Source organism: Coenobita brevimanus, chromosome 51 (genome assembly GCF_032717465.1).
Source record: "Coenobita brevimanus isolate Jiangsu-jjx chromosome 51, ASM3271746v2, whole genome shotgun sequence".
In the NCBI taxonomy this organism is placed as follows: Eukaryota; Metazoa; Arthropoda; class Malacostraca; order Decapoda; family Coenobitidae; genus Coenobita; species Coenobita brevimanus.
Genome location: NC_137004.1, coordinates 8,619,133 through 8,634,957, shown reverse-complemented (window position 1 = coordinate 8,634,957; position 15,825 = coordinate 8,619,133). Strand labels below are relative to the sequence as shown.

Sequence of the window (15,825 nt, the reverse complement as noted above, 5' to 3'; positions counted from 1 at the left end):
ATTTCTTGGAAGCATTTACTTCTTCTCCGTCTTCTTGGGGAGCAGCACAGCCTGGATATTAGGCAGGACACCTCCCTGGGCGATGGTGACGCCAGAGAGGAGCTTGTTGAGCTCCTCATCATTACGGATAGCCAACTGCAGGTGACGGGGAATGATACGAGTCTTCTTCTTGTCACGGGCTGCGTTGCCAGCCAGCTCAAGCACTTCAGCTGCTAGGTACTCCATGACTGCAGCCAAGTAGACGGGAGCACCAGCACCCACACGCTCGGCGTAATTGCCTTTACGAAGGAGACGGTGGATCCTGCCGACGGGGAACTGGAGCCCAGCCCTGCTAGATCGGGACTTGGACTTTCCCTTCACCTTGCCTCCCTTGCCACGTCCGGACATGCTGCTGCTGCTGGAGTAGTAGGACCTTCAGGAGAAGACTAATGCGTCACCCGCCTGTTGTTGTTGTTGTTTGGATATTTGCCCCACCATATATGGTGGGGACACGGGCAAACAAGAGAGCCCGTCAGAGTTGCACATGAGGCGCTAACCTTGAATTATCGAGGGGGAGGGTAGTCCCTGACCGTTTGGAGTAGAATATGGAGGGGAGCACGGGCGACAATGCCAGCAGCATCCATAGAGTCATCTCCAGACAGTGCCAGTGCTGTGTCAGGTTGAGACCTAAGCATGGTAGTGGCAGGGCAGTGAAGCGGATAGTGAATAAGCGGCTCCATAGAACTAGCTAGACAGTGGGCACACGGTTCTGGCTCTGCGCCCATGATCTGCCTGTAGCCAGGGAACCCCAGACGCAAGCGCCTGAGCCGCACTAGAAGATAATTAGGTGTACTCGGAGGAGGTGACAGCAGGGAATAGGACGTGGCTGTGGCATACCAGGTAGCCGAGCGAGAGCCCTCCGTTACCCAAAGCCGATGATCCTCAATGGATTGCCTGCCGATTGTAGCATTTAGAGTGTGGATGAGGTGCGATGGGCCGGGGCGCAGTGGAAATGTTATATCAGGGAGAGAGCAAGCTGCCCGTGCTGCTTCATCCGCAAGCTCATTGCCGCGGATACCAACATGTCCAGGGAGCCAGTGGAGGATGATATTAGCACCCCTGCGGACAAGAAGGGATGCAAATGTATAGATGGCCGTGAGAAGAAAGATATTGTCCCGAAGGGAAAAGGAGCGGAGTCTGTGCAGGGAGGAAAGAGAGTCAGTATGAATAATGACTCAGTGGCGATGATGGTGATGGGCGTGTCGCAAGGCACCCAAGATGGCAGCAAGCTCTGCTTGGAAAGCTGAGACACCCTGGGAGAGTCGCCAAGACTCTGCCAGTTGGCCAGAAACAAAGGCTGCCCCAGCAGAGCCATCAGATGAAACTGAGCCATCAGTAAAGTAGACGGCCGAGTCCGGTAAGGCTAGAGTCGCTACTCGGCTTAGACCCTCCTGACGGAGGAGTGCAGGAAAGGATGAACGAGGTTTAGCCTCCGCGGGACCAAAAAAGTGAAAAAGCGAGGGATCCCATGGTGGTGGTTCCGCATATCCCGGAAAGGGGTAGTCAGGATCCTGACAGAGGCTCTCTGCAGCTCCCAACCCATGAACAATGGCAGCTGTATTGCGGGCCCAGTCACACTGAGGGGCCTGTGCAGGTGGTCGGCACATGAGCCTTTTTAAGAGTGCCGAGACAGGCAGGTGGGGCCGGCACTGCACCAGCTGTAGAGTGATGAGCACCACTCGTTGCGCAATATGACGTGCCAGAGATGGCAAGCCACCCTCCATTCGCAGATTGACAACCCGGGTCCAACGTGGAGCACCCAGCATGACACGGAGGGCATCGTTCTGGATGACCTCCAGAGATCGAGACACTGGTGGAGTGAGGCCAGTCAGACAGATGGCGCTGTAGTCCACCAGAGATTGGATGGCGTGAATATAAAAAGTCCGGAGGACAAAAAATGATGCCCCCAAACTCCGCCTGGAGAGATATCTAAGAGCAGCCATTCGGGTGGAAGCACGTTCCCTCAGATACCAAACGTGACACGCAAAGGTGAGACCCCCATCTAGCCAGACCCCCAGATACTGGTGGACGGTGACCAGGGAGAGCTGATGACCTCCAAGCAGCAGTGGAAAGTTGGGGGGGGCGGAGGCCAAAAGGCAGACACTTCGTCTTGGCGAAATTGATCTTTAGGCCTAGCTCGGTGCACTTGGCATGCAGCCGAGAAAGGGCCAAGTCCGCCTGTGTGTAGCTGTCTCTCCTCGTAAAGACGAGGGCCAGATCGTCAGCATAGCAAAGAAGAGTTATGCCAGGCCCATATTCCACAGTTAGGAGCTCCTCCATCAGGACGTTAAAGAGGAGAGGGCTCAAAACGCTTCCCTAGGGGGTGCCATTAGGATGAGGATGAAAAGGGGAGAGGTGCCCCTGAAAGCGGACCCCCGCAGTGCGGTCACTGAAAAAGTCCCGGACCCAGGATATGAGCCTGCCCCCTACTCCCCTGGCCGCAAGAGCCGCCAAGATAACAGTGGGGTTTGCCAGTTCGAAGGCCTTCTCGAGGTCGAGGAAGATGGCCATCCCCCATCCGCCCCTCAGCTCCCTAAGGAATGATGCAAGGCAGTGGGTGGCACTCCTGCCTGGATGATAGGCATAAATCCTTGAGGTGCAGCGGTCTCAGCCGCCAAGCAAGACGAGCCCGCACAACCCTCTCAGCTGTCTTAGCAATGCAACTGAGCAGGGAGATGGGGCGCATGGCAGTGGGATCGCGAGGCTTCGGAATCGGGTGGATGACCACCATCTTCCACGACCTCGGTAGACGCCCCTCAGACCACGAGAGGTTGAGCAAATCAAGCAGACGCTCTCTACCGCAATTTCCAGCATGAGATAAAATGGAGTACGTGACCCCGTCGAGCCCCGGCGCAGTATCCTCCCGGCGCCTCAGCGCTTTCTGAAGCTCTCCGCTGGTGATTGGACAGTCAGCGGGGTCAGGTGTATCACACGCTGTCTGAATGGCCGCAATGCGAGAGGTGGACAGCTGCATTTGTAAGGCTCGGACGGACTGCGGGAGATTGGAAGAGGCTGAGCGGTCGGCGAAATGCTGGGCAAGACGGCCGGCCTCAGCGGCAGGGTCAGGGTGGGAGGGCGGACGAGGAGGACGTGGATCAGAGATGGACCTGATTCTCCCCCACATCTCACGGAGAGTGGAGTGAGAATCTAGGGTACGACACCATCTGATCCACGCCTCCTCTTTAAGGCGACGCTTTTCAGAGACCACATGCCGACTGATAGCAACCAGGTACCGGCGGTGCGGAGATGTTTGGCGCCGCCGGTACTGCCTGCGTGCTGCATTCAGCCTCTGGTTCAATTCCCTGACCCTGTCGCAGTAAAACCAGCCGTCCCGGTAGCATCTCGCCGAGCGCCGCTGCAATGGAATGGCAAGAGAGGCAGCGTGCGAAAAAATATGTGCTGCTTGATCTGCCCGGCTCTCGAGGTCTGAGGCGAGAGAAGATGATGCAAAGGCCGCCGTGAGAGCACGGTCAAAGGCCGCCCAATCCGCCTTGCGTAGATCCCACCGTGGTGTGGGAGGCGGGGGAGGGGGGAGGGGGGCGAGAGGCAAGCCAACAAGAATAGCGAAGTGGTCACTCGCAAGATGTGGGTGGAGTGACCATGACGCCAGGCCTGACACTGGGGTTGAGACAAAGGAGAGGTCGAGGCGACCTCCCCCAATGTGGGTGAGCTCTGTCATGTCGTTTAAGAGGGAGACACCACCCATCTCCTCCAGAAGTAAAGAAATGTGCCGTCCTGCTTCATTGGACTGAAGAGGCGATGATAGAAGGGCGTGGTGGGCGTTAAAGTCACCCCCTATATACACGGCTCCCCTGGCAGCCTGGGAGAACAGATCACCCAACTCCAGGGTGCCTCTCTAGCTCCGGTATACATTATATACCGTCAGGGGTGACGTAGCCAGGTGTAGAACCACGCCCTGGACCTCCACATCAGATCCACAGAAAGGAGGAGGGTCACAATCTGTGCATGCAATGTGGTCCTGGACCAGAACGGCACATCCTTGTGTGACGCCACGAACATACGGGAAGATGGGTAGTGTAACCCGAGAGACGAAAAGTGGAACTATCCGGGAGCAGGGTTTCTTGCAGTAGGATGACATGGGGACGATCCCTGTTGGCCGCCTCCTGCAGAAGCGGGAGCTTGTGCCGTACTCCTAAACAGTTCCACTGAAGGAGTCGAAGGGGGGAGCCGTCCCGCTGTCCGGAGACAGACAGAGACGGACGTCCTCCAGCAACGGAGGTGAGGCCATGGCTGTCGAGGGTGCCACGACGGGCATCGGTTGTTGCTCTGGAAGGGGGCGAGGCCGACTCTGCTGAGGGGTGGAAGACAGGACAGCGGCCTTCCTGGGCTTGGCTTGCTTGAAAGAGCGAGCAGGCTTGTGTGGGGGAGTCCGTGGTCCCCCTGTTGAGTGAGCCGGACGTCGAGGGGCAGGACGGGTGTCGGGACCATGCAGCTTTCTGGCGATCACACGATCGACGATGCGATCGGCTGCAGAGGCGATTCAGGCCGCCTTGAGGGTGATCCCCAGTTTGAGGGACACTGCTTGGGCAACAGCCACTGCAATCTGTGAGCCCAGGTCCCGCAGATCCTCCGCCGTGAACGCGAGGACTGGTGAAGCAGGAGCAGTGGGTGGACTGGGTGTGGAGCCAGGTACTGGTGGCGGAATTGTCTGTGGCTGACTGGTCGCTACAGTGGGAAGTGGTGGCGAGACAGGCGGCTGTTGGCGGTGGACCTCTGCTGTGGTCTGGACCACAGTAAGAGCTGAGGGCAATGGAGGGAACTCCTGGTCGCTGAGAGGTGGTGGGCGCTGAATAAGAGGGCGGTGCTGTTGTCCCCAGATGAAAGTACTGGGAGGAACTGGAGTGGCGCTGGTGGCCTGATTCTCCTGCACAAAAGCAACCTGCCTCTCTCGACCCTGGTTCACTCGTAGAACCCTTGCGGGGCAACCGTGGTGCCAGGCGTGGTGTCGTCCTGAGCAATTGGGGCACTTGGCCGCAATTGGTTGTTTTGCCTTGAACCGCTGCAGGCACTCGTCCGTGTCGTGGGCGCCACTGCACATGCCGCAGATGACGGGGCGGTTGCAGTTGGCACGGTGGTGCCCGTAGCGTTGGCAGCGGTAGCAACGGACTGGCTCCGGGGTGAAGGGACGAAGGTGATATTCTCCCCAGTTCCCCAGGTCGATCGCAGGGATCAGAGGACCCCGCAGGGTGACGATGACCTGTCGAGTCTCCTCCCTGGTCCGCGCTTTCTGGCATCGGATTGCCTCCTCGACCTGAGGATGGTGAAGCAGTATCTCCATGGGCATTCACAAGGGATAACCCATGACAACTGCCTTCGTCGACTGTTGGCCGGGCGTCAGCTCGACTAGTTTCACAGGGCAGGCCTCGTCCTGCAGAGCTGTTCTGAAGAGGTCGTAGGCTCCCTCGTCCTTCGGCACCAACACCGAGCTTCCATCCCGACCTATCAGGTTGGAGCAGCATAGCCCTGGCAGGTGACGCTCTAGTGCAGCCACGGCGTCGTAACTCGTTGCATGCCCGTCCTGTACCGGCACACGGAAAGCTGGGAATGCAGAGCGGGGCGGCGGACGCACAGCTACTGACATGGAGGGACGAGCAGCAGAGGGACCCCTGAGGGGAGGCCCAGTGCGTACTGCCGGAGAAGGGCCGTTTCCCTGGCGAGCACGCCTCGATCCCTTGCGTCCCACGGGGGTGAAACCCTCATCATCGTGCAGAGCATGATCAGCAGAGGGGGAGATCTGAGTTGTAGCAGGAGCCTCCGACGGGACCTCCAGCCGCTTGAGAATACGAGAACTAGCCGGCCTAGGCTCGTGAGAGGGTGCGCAGGTGGGAGCGCGAGGCTGCGGATCGAGGGCTCGGTTCACGGGAGTGCCTTGCCGTGGATTAGGGCTGGCATCTGCACGTAGGGAAGCTGAAGCGTCCTTGGTAGAAGAGAGAGATGGTGGAGCAGGTGCAACCTCCTCCATAGCCTCATGTTGGCGGGCTGCCTTAGCAGAGCGGGTAGAGTCACCACGCAAGCGAGGTACCACTCCCGTAGATTTAGGTGTAGAGGGGTTAGCACAAGCGGCCTCGTGAGCTGACGAGTGGGAGCTCGAGTCAGAGCAGTGACGCTCCCGCTTCGTGCCTGTGGCAGGACACGGGATGGAGGGCCTCGACTGAGGAAGCGGGAGGCGGGAATGCCCCTGGGGCCTAGGGATGCTGGATCCCTTCATCCTGCTCACCGAAGCAGCCAAAAGAACTTAGTCAAAAAACACACACACACACACATACACCTCACACACACAACCACTCAAACAGCACAAACAAACAAAAAAAAAAAACAGCAAAAGTGGCCAGGTCCCTACAGTGACGGGCAACCTATGCTCCCCGTCCTCTAAAGGGCGATGGGAGGCCCCGCCACTGCCCCTTTCGGGTCTTCCCTAATCTAACAGAGCCGCCCTCACCGCCTCCTATAACCAGGCCCTAAAGGCCCCCCTTCATGGAAGTGCCCTAACGACACCCCTTGAGGGTTCGGCGTCGTACTACGGTGAGGGACACTAACGGCAGGCCCCCCCCCCAAAAAAAAAAAAAAAAAACCCACACACACACACAGTCACAAACACACTCACACTCCCACTCACACCCAGGCAATCGGAGACTAAGTCTCAGAAAAAACCTGAAAAGCAGCAAAAATTCTTCCTCTATGCCAGAGACTAAGTCCTAAACAGGCAAAAAAGCGAGGAAAACAGGCGAAACTCTCCACGAGTAAATGAACCAGAGTTCAGAGCTCGAGAGAAATCGGCCAGACCTCCTCACCCGACAAAGTCTGAGCTAGGAGTGCGACCCCGCTTGTGTTTGTTTGTGGGATATTCGTCCCAGTTTCCTGGGACACGGGCAAACAGAGAGCCCGTCAGAGGTGCGCACTACTTGCGCGAACTTGCTTTAGCGAGGTGGAGGATAATCCCTTACCGTAGTAATTAATATATGTAATGGAGCACGAGCAACAATGGCTGCAATGTTCATAAAGACGTCACCAGATTGGGCAAGGGGCGAGTCGAGCTCAGACCTGAGCATGGGCAGTCCAGAAGATAATGAAGTAGGGGCTCCTCACAGCTGGCCAAGCAATGTTCACACGGGTCTGGCTCCATACCCACAATTTGCTTGTAGCAAAGAAACCCAAGACGCAATCTTCGAAGTCGGACTACAATAAAATTAGGTAGTCCTGGGGGGAGCAACAGGAGGGAATACGATGTGGCAGTAGCATACCATTTTGCAGAGCAAGAGCCCTCCGTGACCCAGAGCTGATGGTCCTCTAGGGATAGTCTTCCTATGGTGGCAGTGAGAGTGCGGATGAGGTGCGAGGGACTAGGGCGTAGTGGGAATGTGATGTCTGGGAGATCGCAAGCTGAGCGCGCAGCGTCATCAGCACGCTCGTTGCCACTAATTCCCACATGTCCTGGGAGCCAGTGAAGGTTAATCGTTGCGCTCCTATGGACAAGAAGTGATGCAAATGTATGAATCGCTGTTAGGAGAAAGACATTGTCATGCAGCGAGAAGGATCGTAATCTCTGAATAGAGGAAAGAGAATCTGTGTGGATTATGACTCGATTGCGACGATGGTGGTGAGCATGGCGCAATGCACCCAGGATGGCCGCAAGTTCCGCCTGGAAAGCGGATACACCTGAAGAGAGTCGCCAAGCTTCCACTATGTGCCCAGAGACAAAGGCCGCTCCAGCTGCGCCATTAGGGGAAACAGAGCCATCAGTGTAGTAGATGGCTGAGTCTGGTGAGGCCAGAGATGCCACCCTACTGAGACCCTCCTGGCGAAGGAGTGCTGGAATTGAGGAGCGGGGTTTAGCCTCCGATGGACCAATAATATTAAAAAGAGGAGGATCCCATGGCAGTGGATCAACGTATCCAGGAAAGGGAGAGTCGGGATCTTGACAGAGGCTCGCAGCAGCTCCCAATCCATGGATGGCAGCGGCTGTGGTGCGGGCCCAGTCACGCTGAGGGGCCGGCTCGGGTGGGCGGCAGAGAAGGCGTTTTAGGAGGGCAGAGACAGGCAGGTGAGGCAGGCACTGGATCAACTTCAGAGTGACAATTGCCGCTCGTAACACAATGCGATGGGCCAGAGATGGCAGCCCACCCTCCATACGCAGATTGACAGTCGGGTCCAGCGTGGAGCACCCAGCATAATGCGGAGGGCATCATTCTGGATGACCTCCAGAGATCTAGCGACTGGCGGGGTGAGTCCTGTCAAGCAGATGGTGCTGTAGTCTACTAAGGATCGGACTGCGTGTATATAAAAAGTCCGTAGGGCAGAATATGATGCCCCTAAACACCGCTTGGATAGATAGCGGAGAGCAGCCATGCGGGTGGATGCACGCTCCCTCAGGTACCGAACGTGGCAGGAAAAGTTGAGACCCGCGTCAAGCCAGACCCCCAAGTACCGATGTGCAGTGACAATGGAGAGCTGATGGCCACCGTGTAGCAGTGGAAAGTCTGGGGGGCGGAGTCCAAATGGCAGGCACTTGGTCTTCTGGAAGTTAATTTTGAGGCCTAACTCGGCACACTTGGCATGGAGCCGAGAAAGGGCCAAGTCTGCCTGTCGAAAACAATCCCTTCTTGTAAAAACGAGGGCAAGATCGTCTGCATAACAGAGGAGGGTGACGCCAGGCCCATAGTCGAGAGTTAAGAGCCCCTCCATAAGGATATTAAAGAGGAGGGGGCTTAATACGCTCCCCTGGGGCGTGCCATTTAAATGTTTGCAAAAGTGTGAGAGGTGCCCCTGGAATCTGACCCCTGCAGAGCGATCCGCAAAGAAGTCCCTGATCCAGGATAAAAGCCTGCCTCCCACACCCCTGTCTGCAAGGGCAGCCAAAATAACTGCAGGGCTGGCTAGTTCAAAAGCCTTTTCAAGGTTGAGGAAGACGGCCATCCCCCTTCCCCCTCTCAGTTCCCCAAGGAAAGACGCAAGGCAGTGAGTGGCACTCCTACCATGGTGGTAAGCGAAGATCCTTGGGTGCAGTGGTCCCAGCCGCCAAGCGAGACGAGCCCGCACAACCCTCTCAGCCGTTTTAGCGATACAGCTAAGGAGGGAGATGGGGCGCATGGCGGTAGGATCATGAGGCTTAGGAATCGGGTGAATAACAGCCGCCTTCCACGACCTTGGCAGACGCCCCTCAGACCACGAGAGGTTGATTAGATCAAGTAGGTGCTCGCTGCCGCAATCCCCAGCGTGTGACAGGAGTGAATATGTGATCCCGTCCAGTCCAGGCGCAGAGTCCCCCATGTGGTGCAGTGCTTTTAGAACCTCCCCGCTGGTGATGGGACAATCAGCTGGGTTTGGCCTATAACAGGCAGCCTGAACTGCCGTGGCACGAGCGGTGCATAGCTGAGCCTGCAGAATCTGGACGGATTGTGAGAGATTGCTTGAAGCAGAGCGATAAGCGAAGTGCTGAGCGAGGCAGCTGGCCTCTGCGGCAGGATCAGGATGCGAGGGCGGACGAGGAGGACGTGGATTGGAGATGGACCTGATTCTCCTCCACATCTCCCTGAGTGTGGAGTGAGTATCTTGGGTACGACACCATCCAATCTACGCCTCCTCCTTGTGGCGGCGTTTCTCTGTGGTGACATGTTGTGTGACAGCCACCAGGTACCGACGGTGTGGAGATATGCGACGCCGTCGGTACTGCCTGTGTGCCGCATTGAGCCGCCGGTTCAATTCCTTGACCCTGTCGCAGTAAATCCAGCCGTCCCGATAGCACCTCGCGGATCGACGCTGCAGGGGGATAGCAAGAGAGGCAGCCTGTGAAAAAAATACTCTCCGCGACCCCGCTCGCCGACCACCCTTATATAACCCAGTGTCGGTCGTGCAAGTACGAACCTTATCCATCTAACCTCGATTTCAGGCATAGGCCCAACCCCAGCTCCCAGGAGGCCAATCCTAGAGAGGCATCGTAGCCAGGTCACGCCACAGGGCATGCCAAATTTTGCAAGCAAACCAGGAATGGCATCGAAAAAGCATGAACAGTAAATCACCGCCATGTACATCACACCCCGACCACTCGCACGCCGCCAGTCCGGAGGCAGGCGACATAAAAAGCTGCTGCCAGGCGCGGCGCACCAACACTCTCGCTCGTCTCACAGCTCCCTCCTCAGTCGCGCGCCATGGCTCGAACCAAGCAGACTGCACGTAAGTCCACTGGAGGCAAGGCCCCTCGCAAGCAGCTGGCCACCAAAGCCGCTTGCAAGTCCGCCCCTGCCACCGGCGGCGTCAAGAAACCCCACCATTACAGGCCTGGCACTGTGGCCCTGCGTGAGATCCGTCGCTACCAGAAGAGCACTGAGCTGCTTATAAGGAAGCTGCCATTCCAGCGTCTAGTCCGTGAGATTGCCCAGGACTTCAAGACTGACCTGCGCTTCCAGTCCTCTGCCGTCATGGCTCTGCAGGAGGCGTCTGAGGCCTATTTGGTCGGTCTCTTTGAGGACACCAACCTGTGTGCCATCCACGGCAAGCGTGTAACAATCATGCCTAAGGACATCCAGCTGGCCCGCTGCATCCGTGGCGAGCGCGCCTAGGGCGAGAGGCCCCCCACCTCCATCGAAAGAAATCTCGGCCCTTTTCAGGGCCAAAACCCTTCTTCAAAGAGAGATGATGACAGACCCTCAGTTTAGGTTTGCATGTATCAGCTGTTGCTTTTCCGCAGCGAAGCATGCTCACACATGATTGAACTCCATTACTTACATGCATTCATTTTTTTTTTTTTTTTTTCAATTTATACTTTCTTTTTTTGGGGGGGAGAAGGGGGGAGGGGGGGAAAACTTGCCTATTCGTTTATTTCTTTGATTGATCTGTTGTTCATGTCGCAGTTTTTGTTGTCGTTATTTGCGTTTCTTTTACTCAGCGATTCATTCACGCCCTCATAAAGGTACACAGGTTTGCACAACGAGAAAGGCATTCCCGCTGCATATTAGGAGATGCTCTCTATCCGTCATGAACGCAAGATGAATCCTTCAGTTACTATGCTGGAAAAAAAAAAAAAAAATGAACCCATCGATTCTCGCCTGTAGTTGTGCGTGTGTATGTATGTTTATACTGTACGTATGTATTTGTGTGTCTTTGTGAGCATGTATGTCTGTGTGTACGGACGTTTGAGGACACACACACACACACACACACACACACACACACACACACACACACACACACACAGACGAATGAACTATACTTATATACTTGCATACATGCATTCATTCATTCATTCATCCTTTTTTGAATCATTCATTTACTTGTTTTGGGCGGGGGGGAGAGAAACTTACCTATTCGTTTATTTCTTTTGTTGATCTGTTGTTCACGTCGCAGTTTTTGTTGTCGTTATTTGCCTGTTTCGTTTACTTCCTGACCGATTCAGTCACGCCCTCATTCCCGCTGCGTATTAGGAGATGGTCTGTACCCGTCATGAAGGTTTGACAGTGGCCACGAACGCACGGTAAATCCTTCAGTTAATATACTTGGGGGGGGGGAAGAAAAAAAAAGTGAACCTGAACCCATCGATTTTTAACTGCAGTTGTGCGTGTGTATGTATGTATGTATGTATGTATGTTTATACTGTACGTATGTGTATGTGTGTGTCTTTGTGAGCATGTATGTCTGTGTGTACGGACGTATGAGGGCTTGTGTGTATGTGAGCATGACTTAGTGTGTATGTACATGTGTAGGTCACTGCGTACATAGTATAAATGTATTTGTTCACATGTGTTGTTGTATGTACCTACATATTATAGGCTGACATGAATAGGCATGATACGATGTCATTCATGCCTGTATTTACTGTACGCCTGTTGAGTGTGTTGGTTGGTACAGGCGGCCTAAGAAGTGCCGGCGGAGTATCCATAAGTTTTCGGTCAGCGATAGTGTCCCTACTCTTCCTTATATCTGTACGAGGTGAAACCTAATACGTAAAATTGTTACAACAAACAATAAATCCATGACCAGTTATCTGTATATTTCAAAAGTATTGTAGGAAGCAGTTGGTTCGTTACGATAATAGGAATTCCTAAACGGAACTAAGTGATATTTCACAACTGTCGCTCAGGGAGAGTCGGGAATAAATATGTTGTGGAGTTCAAATCTAGCATGGTAACAGACAGTGACGTTTGGGTAGCGTAAGACTGAACCAAAGGGAGCTTCAATAATCATTGGATATGAATAAATATTATTTAGGAAATATTTTCCGTTACAATACTAGGGAATAATTTAAAGTCATTTATTTCCGTTTCCAATGTCTGCATGGACGACGACAGAAAGCGGGAAGGAGGCGTAAGCCGGTAAGCTATTTTAAATGTTTCGGTCAACACGCACGAAAGGAGATAACATTCACTCAAGGACATGCAGTTATTACACTGCCTTTGGCCAGTTTCCCCCGAAGAAAAATTTCAGGATTATTTCATATAAGACAGAGGGCTTAAAATGCCCGCCGTGCCCGCCACAGGACCTCCCACCTCACCACCCCCCACACCACCGCCGAGCCGCCACCCCACCACCACCCCAGGAGGACACACCGGTGAGGTTAGTGACCTCGGGCAAGAGGGTCATCGGGGCATCCCGACCCTGAGCCCCTATTCCCCGCAAGTGCCCCAACCCCAGGCGTTCAGGCAAACTGAACTACTGTGCAGGCGGGTTAGTGACCGTCAGACCAGGGGTAGGACTGAAAAGAGGTCAGTCCCAGGTAACACCGTCTTGACGGTCTTGTTACACCCTCTAGGGCAGGAAGAGGCCCAAGGGCAGGAAGAGGCCCAAGGCTACGGCCATAAGAGAGAAAGAGAAATAGACACAGGCTACGGCCTGACAGAGTGTGTAAAGGGGAAGGTGACCTCAGGCTCCGGCCTTTACATGCTGAGGAGAGAGAGTTGCCTGTGTGCATCCCTCTCCAGTTGTACTTTGGCTACGGCCAGAATACGGTCCAGGGTAGAGAGACCCTGCTACCGTACGTGTAGCGCTACCCAATTACGGAAGCGGCGACTCGGGGCCGGCCTCTCGCCGGAGCAGACGGGTGATCCCGTTTCTCCGTTAGTCGTTTCCCGTACGGGCAGACACTCAGCTTCAGCTGGGGCACGTACCAGGGTTGAGAATTCCCTGACGGTAGGATCTGTCCGTATTGGAGAGAGTGCGGCTCTTGAGCCCCTCACTCCGGCTTGTCTCCTATGCGGGAGGAACACCACGTCGACGGCCTCTTGCCTCTGCGAAAGGGCGACCTCGATCACCCTATAGGTGTCCCTCGCACGCCGGGCAAGTTCACGGCTCCAGCCAAAGTCCACACTAGGGGAAGTAGAGCCCCAACTCAGCCTTATGAACACACTCAGGGAACCACGAAGAGCGTGAGTCTCCCTTTAGCCTCTTTCCCTTCGGGGAGCCCTTCGTCGCCATCCAGGCTTCTTGGCCAAGAGGAGGCGTTAGAGTGGTGGCAAGGCCCGATAGCGGACTTACCGCCCACACCCGGGCGTTCCTTAGCCCTGTCGGAGCCCTATAGGAGACGCTGCCGCAGCCCAGCCCTGACGGCGCCTCTCCCCCTGAGCACCCGCAGTCCCAGGACGCCCAGGCCTTCCACCGCAGTCCACGACGACGGAGACCCAGGCTCCCTCACTCCTCGGAAGCAGAGGAAGCAGGCCCGAATCCTCCGGCTGTTCGGCCCTAGCCCCGAGGGCCCCCAATCAGGTCGAGGCCACCAGACCACAGGGCCTCCCTGCACCCCACCAGCGCGGCCCTAGGAAGGAGCCGCCCCTCAGGTCGAGGCCCCAAACAAGGGAGCCTCCCTGACAGTAAGTACCAGTGACTTAACCCAAGAAACAAGGGTAAAACAGTGACAGTGACAGTGACCCCGAATACAGTGACAGTGATCCAATGCACAGTGGCAGTGTCTAATAAAAGATATATTAAACAGTGGTATCATAGAAATTCGTGTGCAAAGTGTTAAACAGTTCAGTCCCCCTCGACAGGAAGGAAACAGGGAGTTTTCTGTGGAACTAGAGGTAGGTGCGTGAGTGAGCCGAAAGGCAAGTGAAGTGTTCCCCCGCGACTTGGTGACAGTGTCGAATGTCGCCATCCGCACCCTACCTCTATTATAGTAATATCTCCGCCACAGACTCCCGATCACAGTGAACCAAAGTGAGACTCCCCCATTTATTATTATCCACCAGTGACACGATCATTAATCCAAACTGACAACCACAGTGAAGTGGTATTCCATCTAAGTAACAGTAAAGCATATCCACGACTGCCCTGTGCCACGTATTAATATATATCGGATCAGGCTATGTAAACGAGTGTAATATTGTATCTCTGTTCTATTATGTGCCAAATATTGTTGTATGTACACTGTAATGAGTAGAACTTAAGCAATTGATGTGATACGGTGCACTGTCTCTTTTTATGCCCTGTTCCTTTGTTAGTGCATTACATCCGGTCTAGTAAAAGGACCCCGTTCCAGTGCTCGTGTTTTTACGACGAGAAGTCGCCTTAAAAACACAGCATTACACTGGTGGCAAGCGGTGGTTCTAGATCCGAGTAACGCACGGAGGAACACGAAAGGGAACTTACGATGGCAGCTAAACCGCACATCCAATTGCCGAGGTTCAACCCGGACCAGTGCGACATAGACGTATATTTGGACATGGTCAAACCCCTCCTGGACATAGGGTTCAACTCAGACAGAGAAAAGATCGCTGTCACTCTACCTAACTTGGGTAAAATAATCACTAGTGTCGCACCAAAAATCGTCCCAGAACTGTCATGGGACCAATTCTCACAAATAGTGAGACAGGCTTTCACGCCATCAATAGGCCGAGTTGTCGCTTTTTCTCAACTAGCCGCCCTCACCTACGACGGAAACCTGGATGACACATTCACCTGGGCTAGGCGCCTCGTCAGCGCCGCCTATCCTGAGGCACCACCAAATGCCCGGGATATCCATACATTCAATGCACTATTGAGAATCCTTCCCAGCATAGTCAGGGAGCATTTCTCAATCTACGACCCGTCAGGGGACATGGAAAATGACCTACAACTCGTCCGACGTCTGCTCGCCGCCTGCCCCACACCACAGCCACTCCACGCGGTGACACGTTTTCCTACAAGGCAGCAACCCCCTTCCAAACCTAAACTGCCGCCTCATCAGCCAGCTGCTGAGCCGTCCCCCACAGTCCTTAGAGCTTACCCCCAAAAGAAGCGCTCAAACCCCAGGGAACCAGGAAACCTCATCACCATTAACCCCTGGGAATTCACGGCTTGCAGCCGCACCTGCCCCCTACACGACATTAGGGAACAGCTCAAAGCTAGCAGGCGCAGAAGCTTTCAACAAGGGCGCAAGAAAGTGTCCTCCTTAGACGCCGCCGCCCAGGAAGACGACACACCGACGCATGCCCTCTCGGGAACAGACGATGACGACCAAGAGGACACCACTCCACAACAGATGGATTTTTAGGCCCGCCCCCGCACCTCCCCATGGTGGCGGGGGCCACCTCACACAACTACAGACCCCCTGTTTACGACAAGATCTGGCTAAACGGGGTCAAGGCACGTCTACTAGTGGATACGGGAGCAGCCAGATCGTGCCTCTACTCCCACTTCTACTCCCGCCACATGGGTGCATTCGGCCCCCTCTTCCCCACCTCAGCCAACCTCGTTGACGCAGGGGACGGCCCCCTGCCTATCCGTGGGGAAACTCGGGCCCTTCAGACCCACACCCATCAACAAATATCCACTAGCCACCCATTCATCATATTCGACTCA

At 55.0% G+C, this 15,825-nt stretch overlaps 2 protein-coding genes across 2 annotated transcripts; one reads left to right on the top strand and one right to left on the bottom strand.

The window, feature by feature from the left end:
* Positions 1 to 15: 15 nt before the first annotated feature.
* Positions 16 to 387, bottom strand: LOC145400144 (histone H2A-like). The gene has a single exon (XM_080272656.1). It carries the CDS (start codon positions 385 to 387, stop codon positions 16 to 18), a length of 372 nt encoding a protein of 123 aa, XP_080128782.1.
* A 9,818-nt stretch (positions 388 to 10,205) lies between these two features.
* Positions 10,206 to 10,616, top strand: LOC145400135 (histone H3-like). The gene has a single exon (XM_080272648.1). It carries the CDS (start codon positions 10,206 to 10,208, stop codon positions 10,614 to 10,616), a length of 411 nt encoding a protein of 136 aa, XP_080128774.1.
* The last annotated feature ends 5,209 nt before the right edge of the window (positions 10,617 to 15,825 follow it).

Excerpts from the sequence above, each read along its gene's own strand:
- LOC145400144 (XM_080272656.1), bottom strand. The coding sequence starts at position 387 with ATGTCCGGACGTGGCAAGGGAGGCAAGGTGAAGGGAAAGTCCAAGTCC.
- LOC145400135 (XM_080272648.1), top strand. The coding sequence starts at position 10,206 with ATGGCTCGAACCAAGCAGACTGCACGTAAGTCCACTGGAGGCAAGGCC.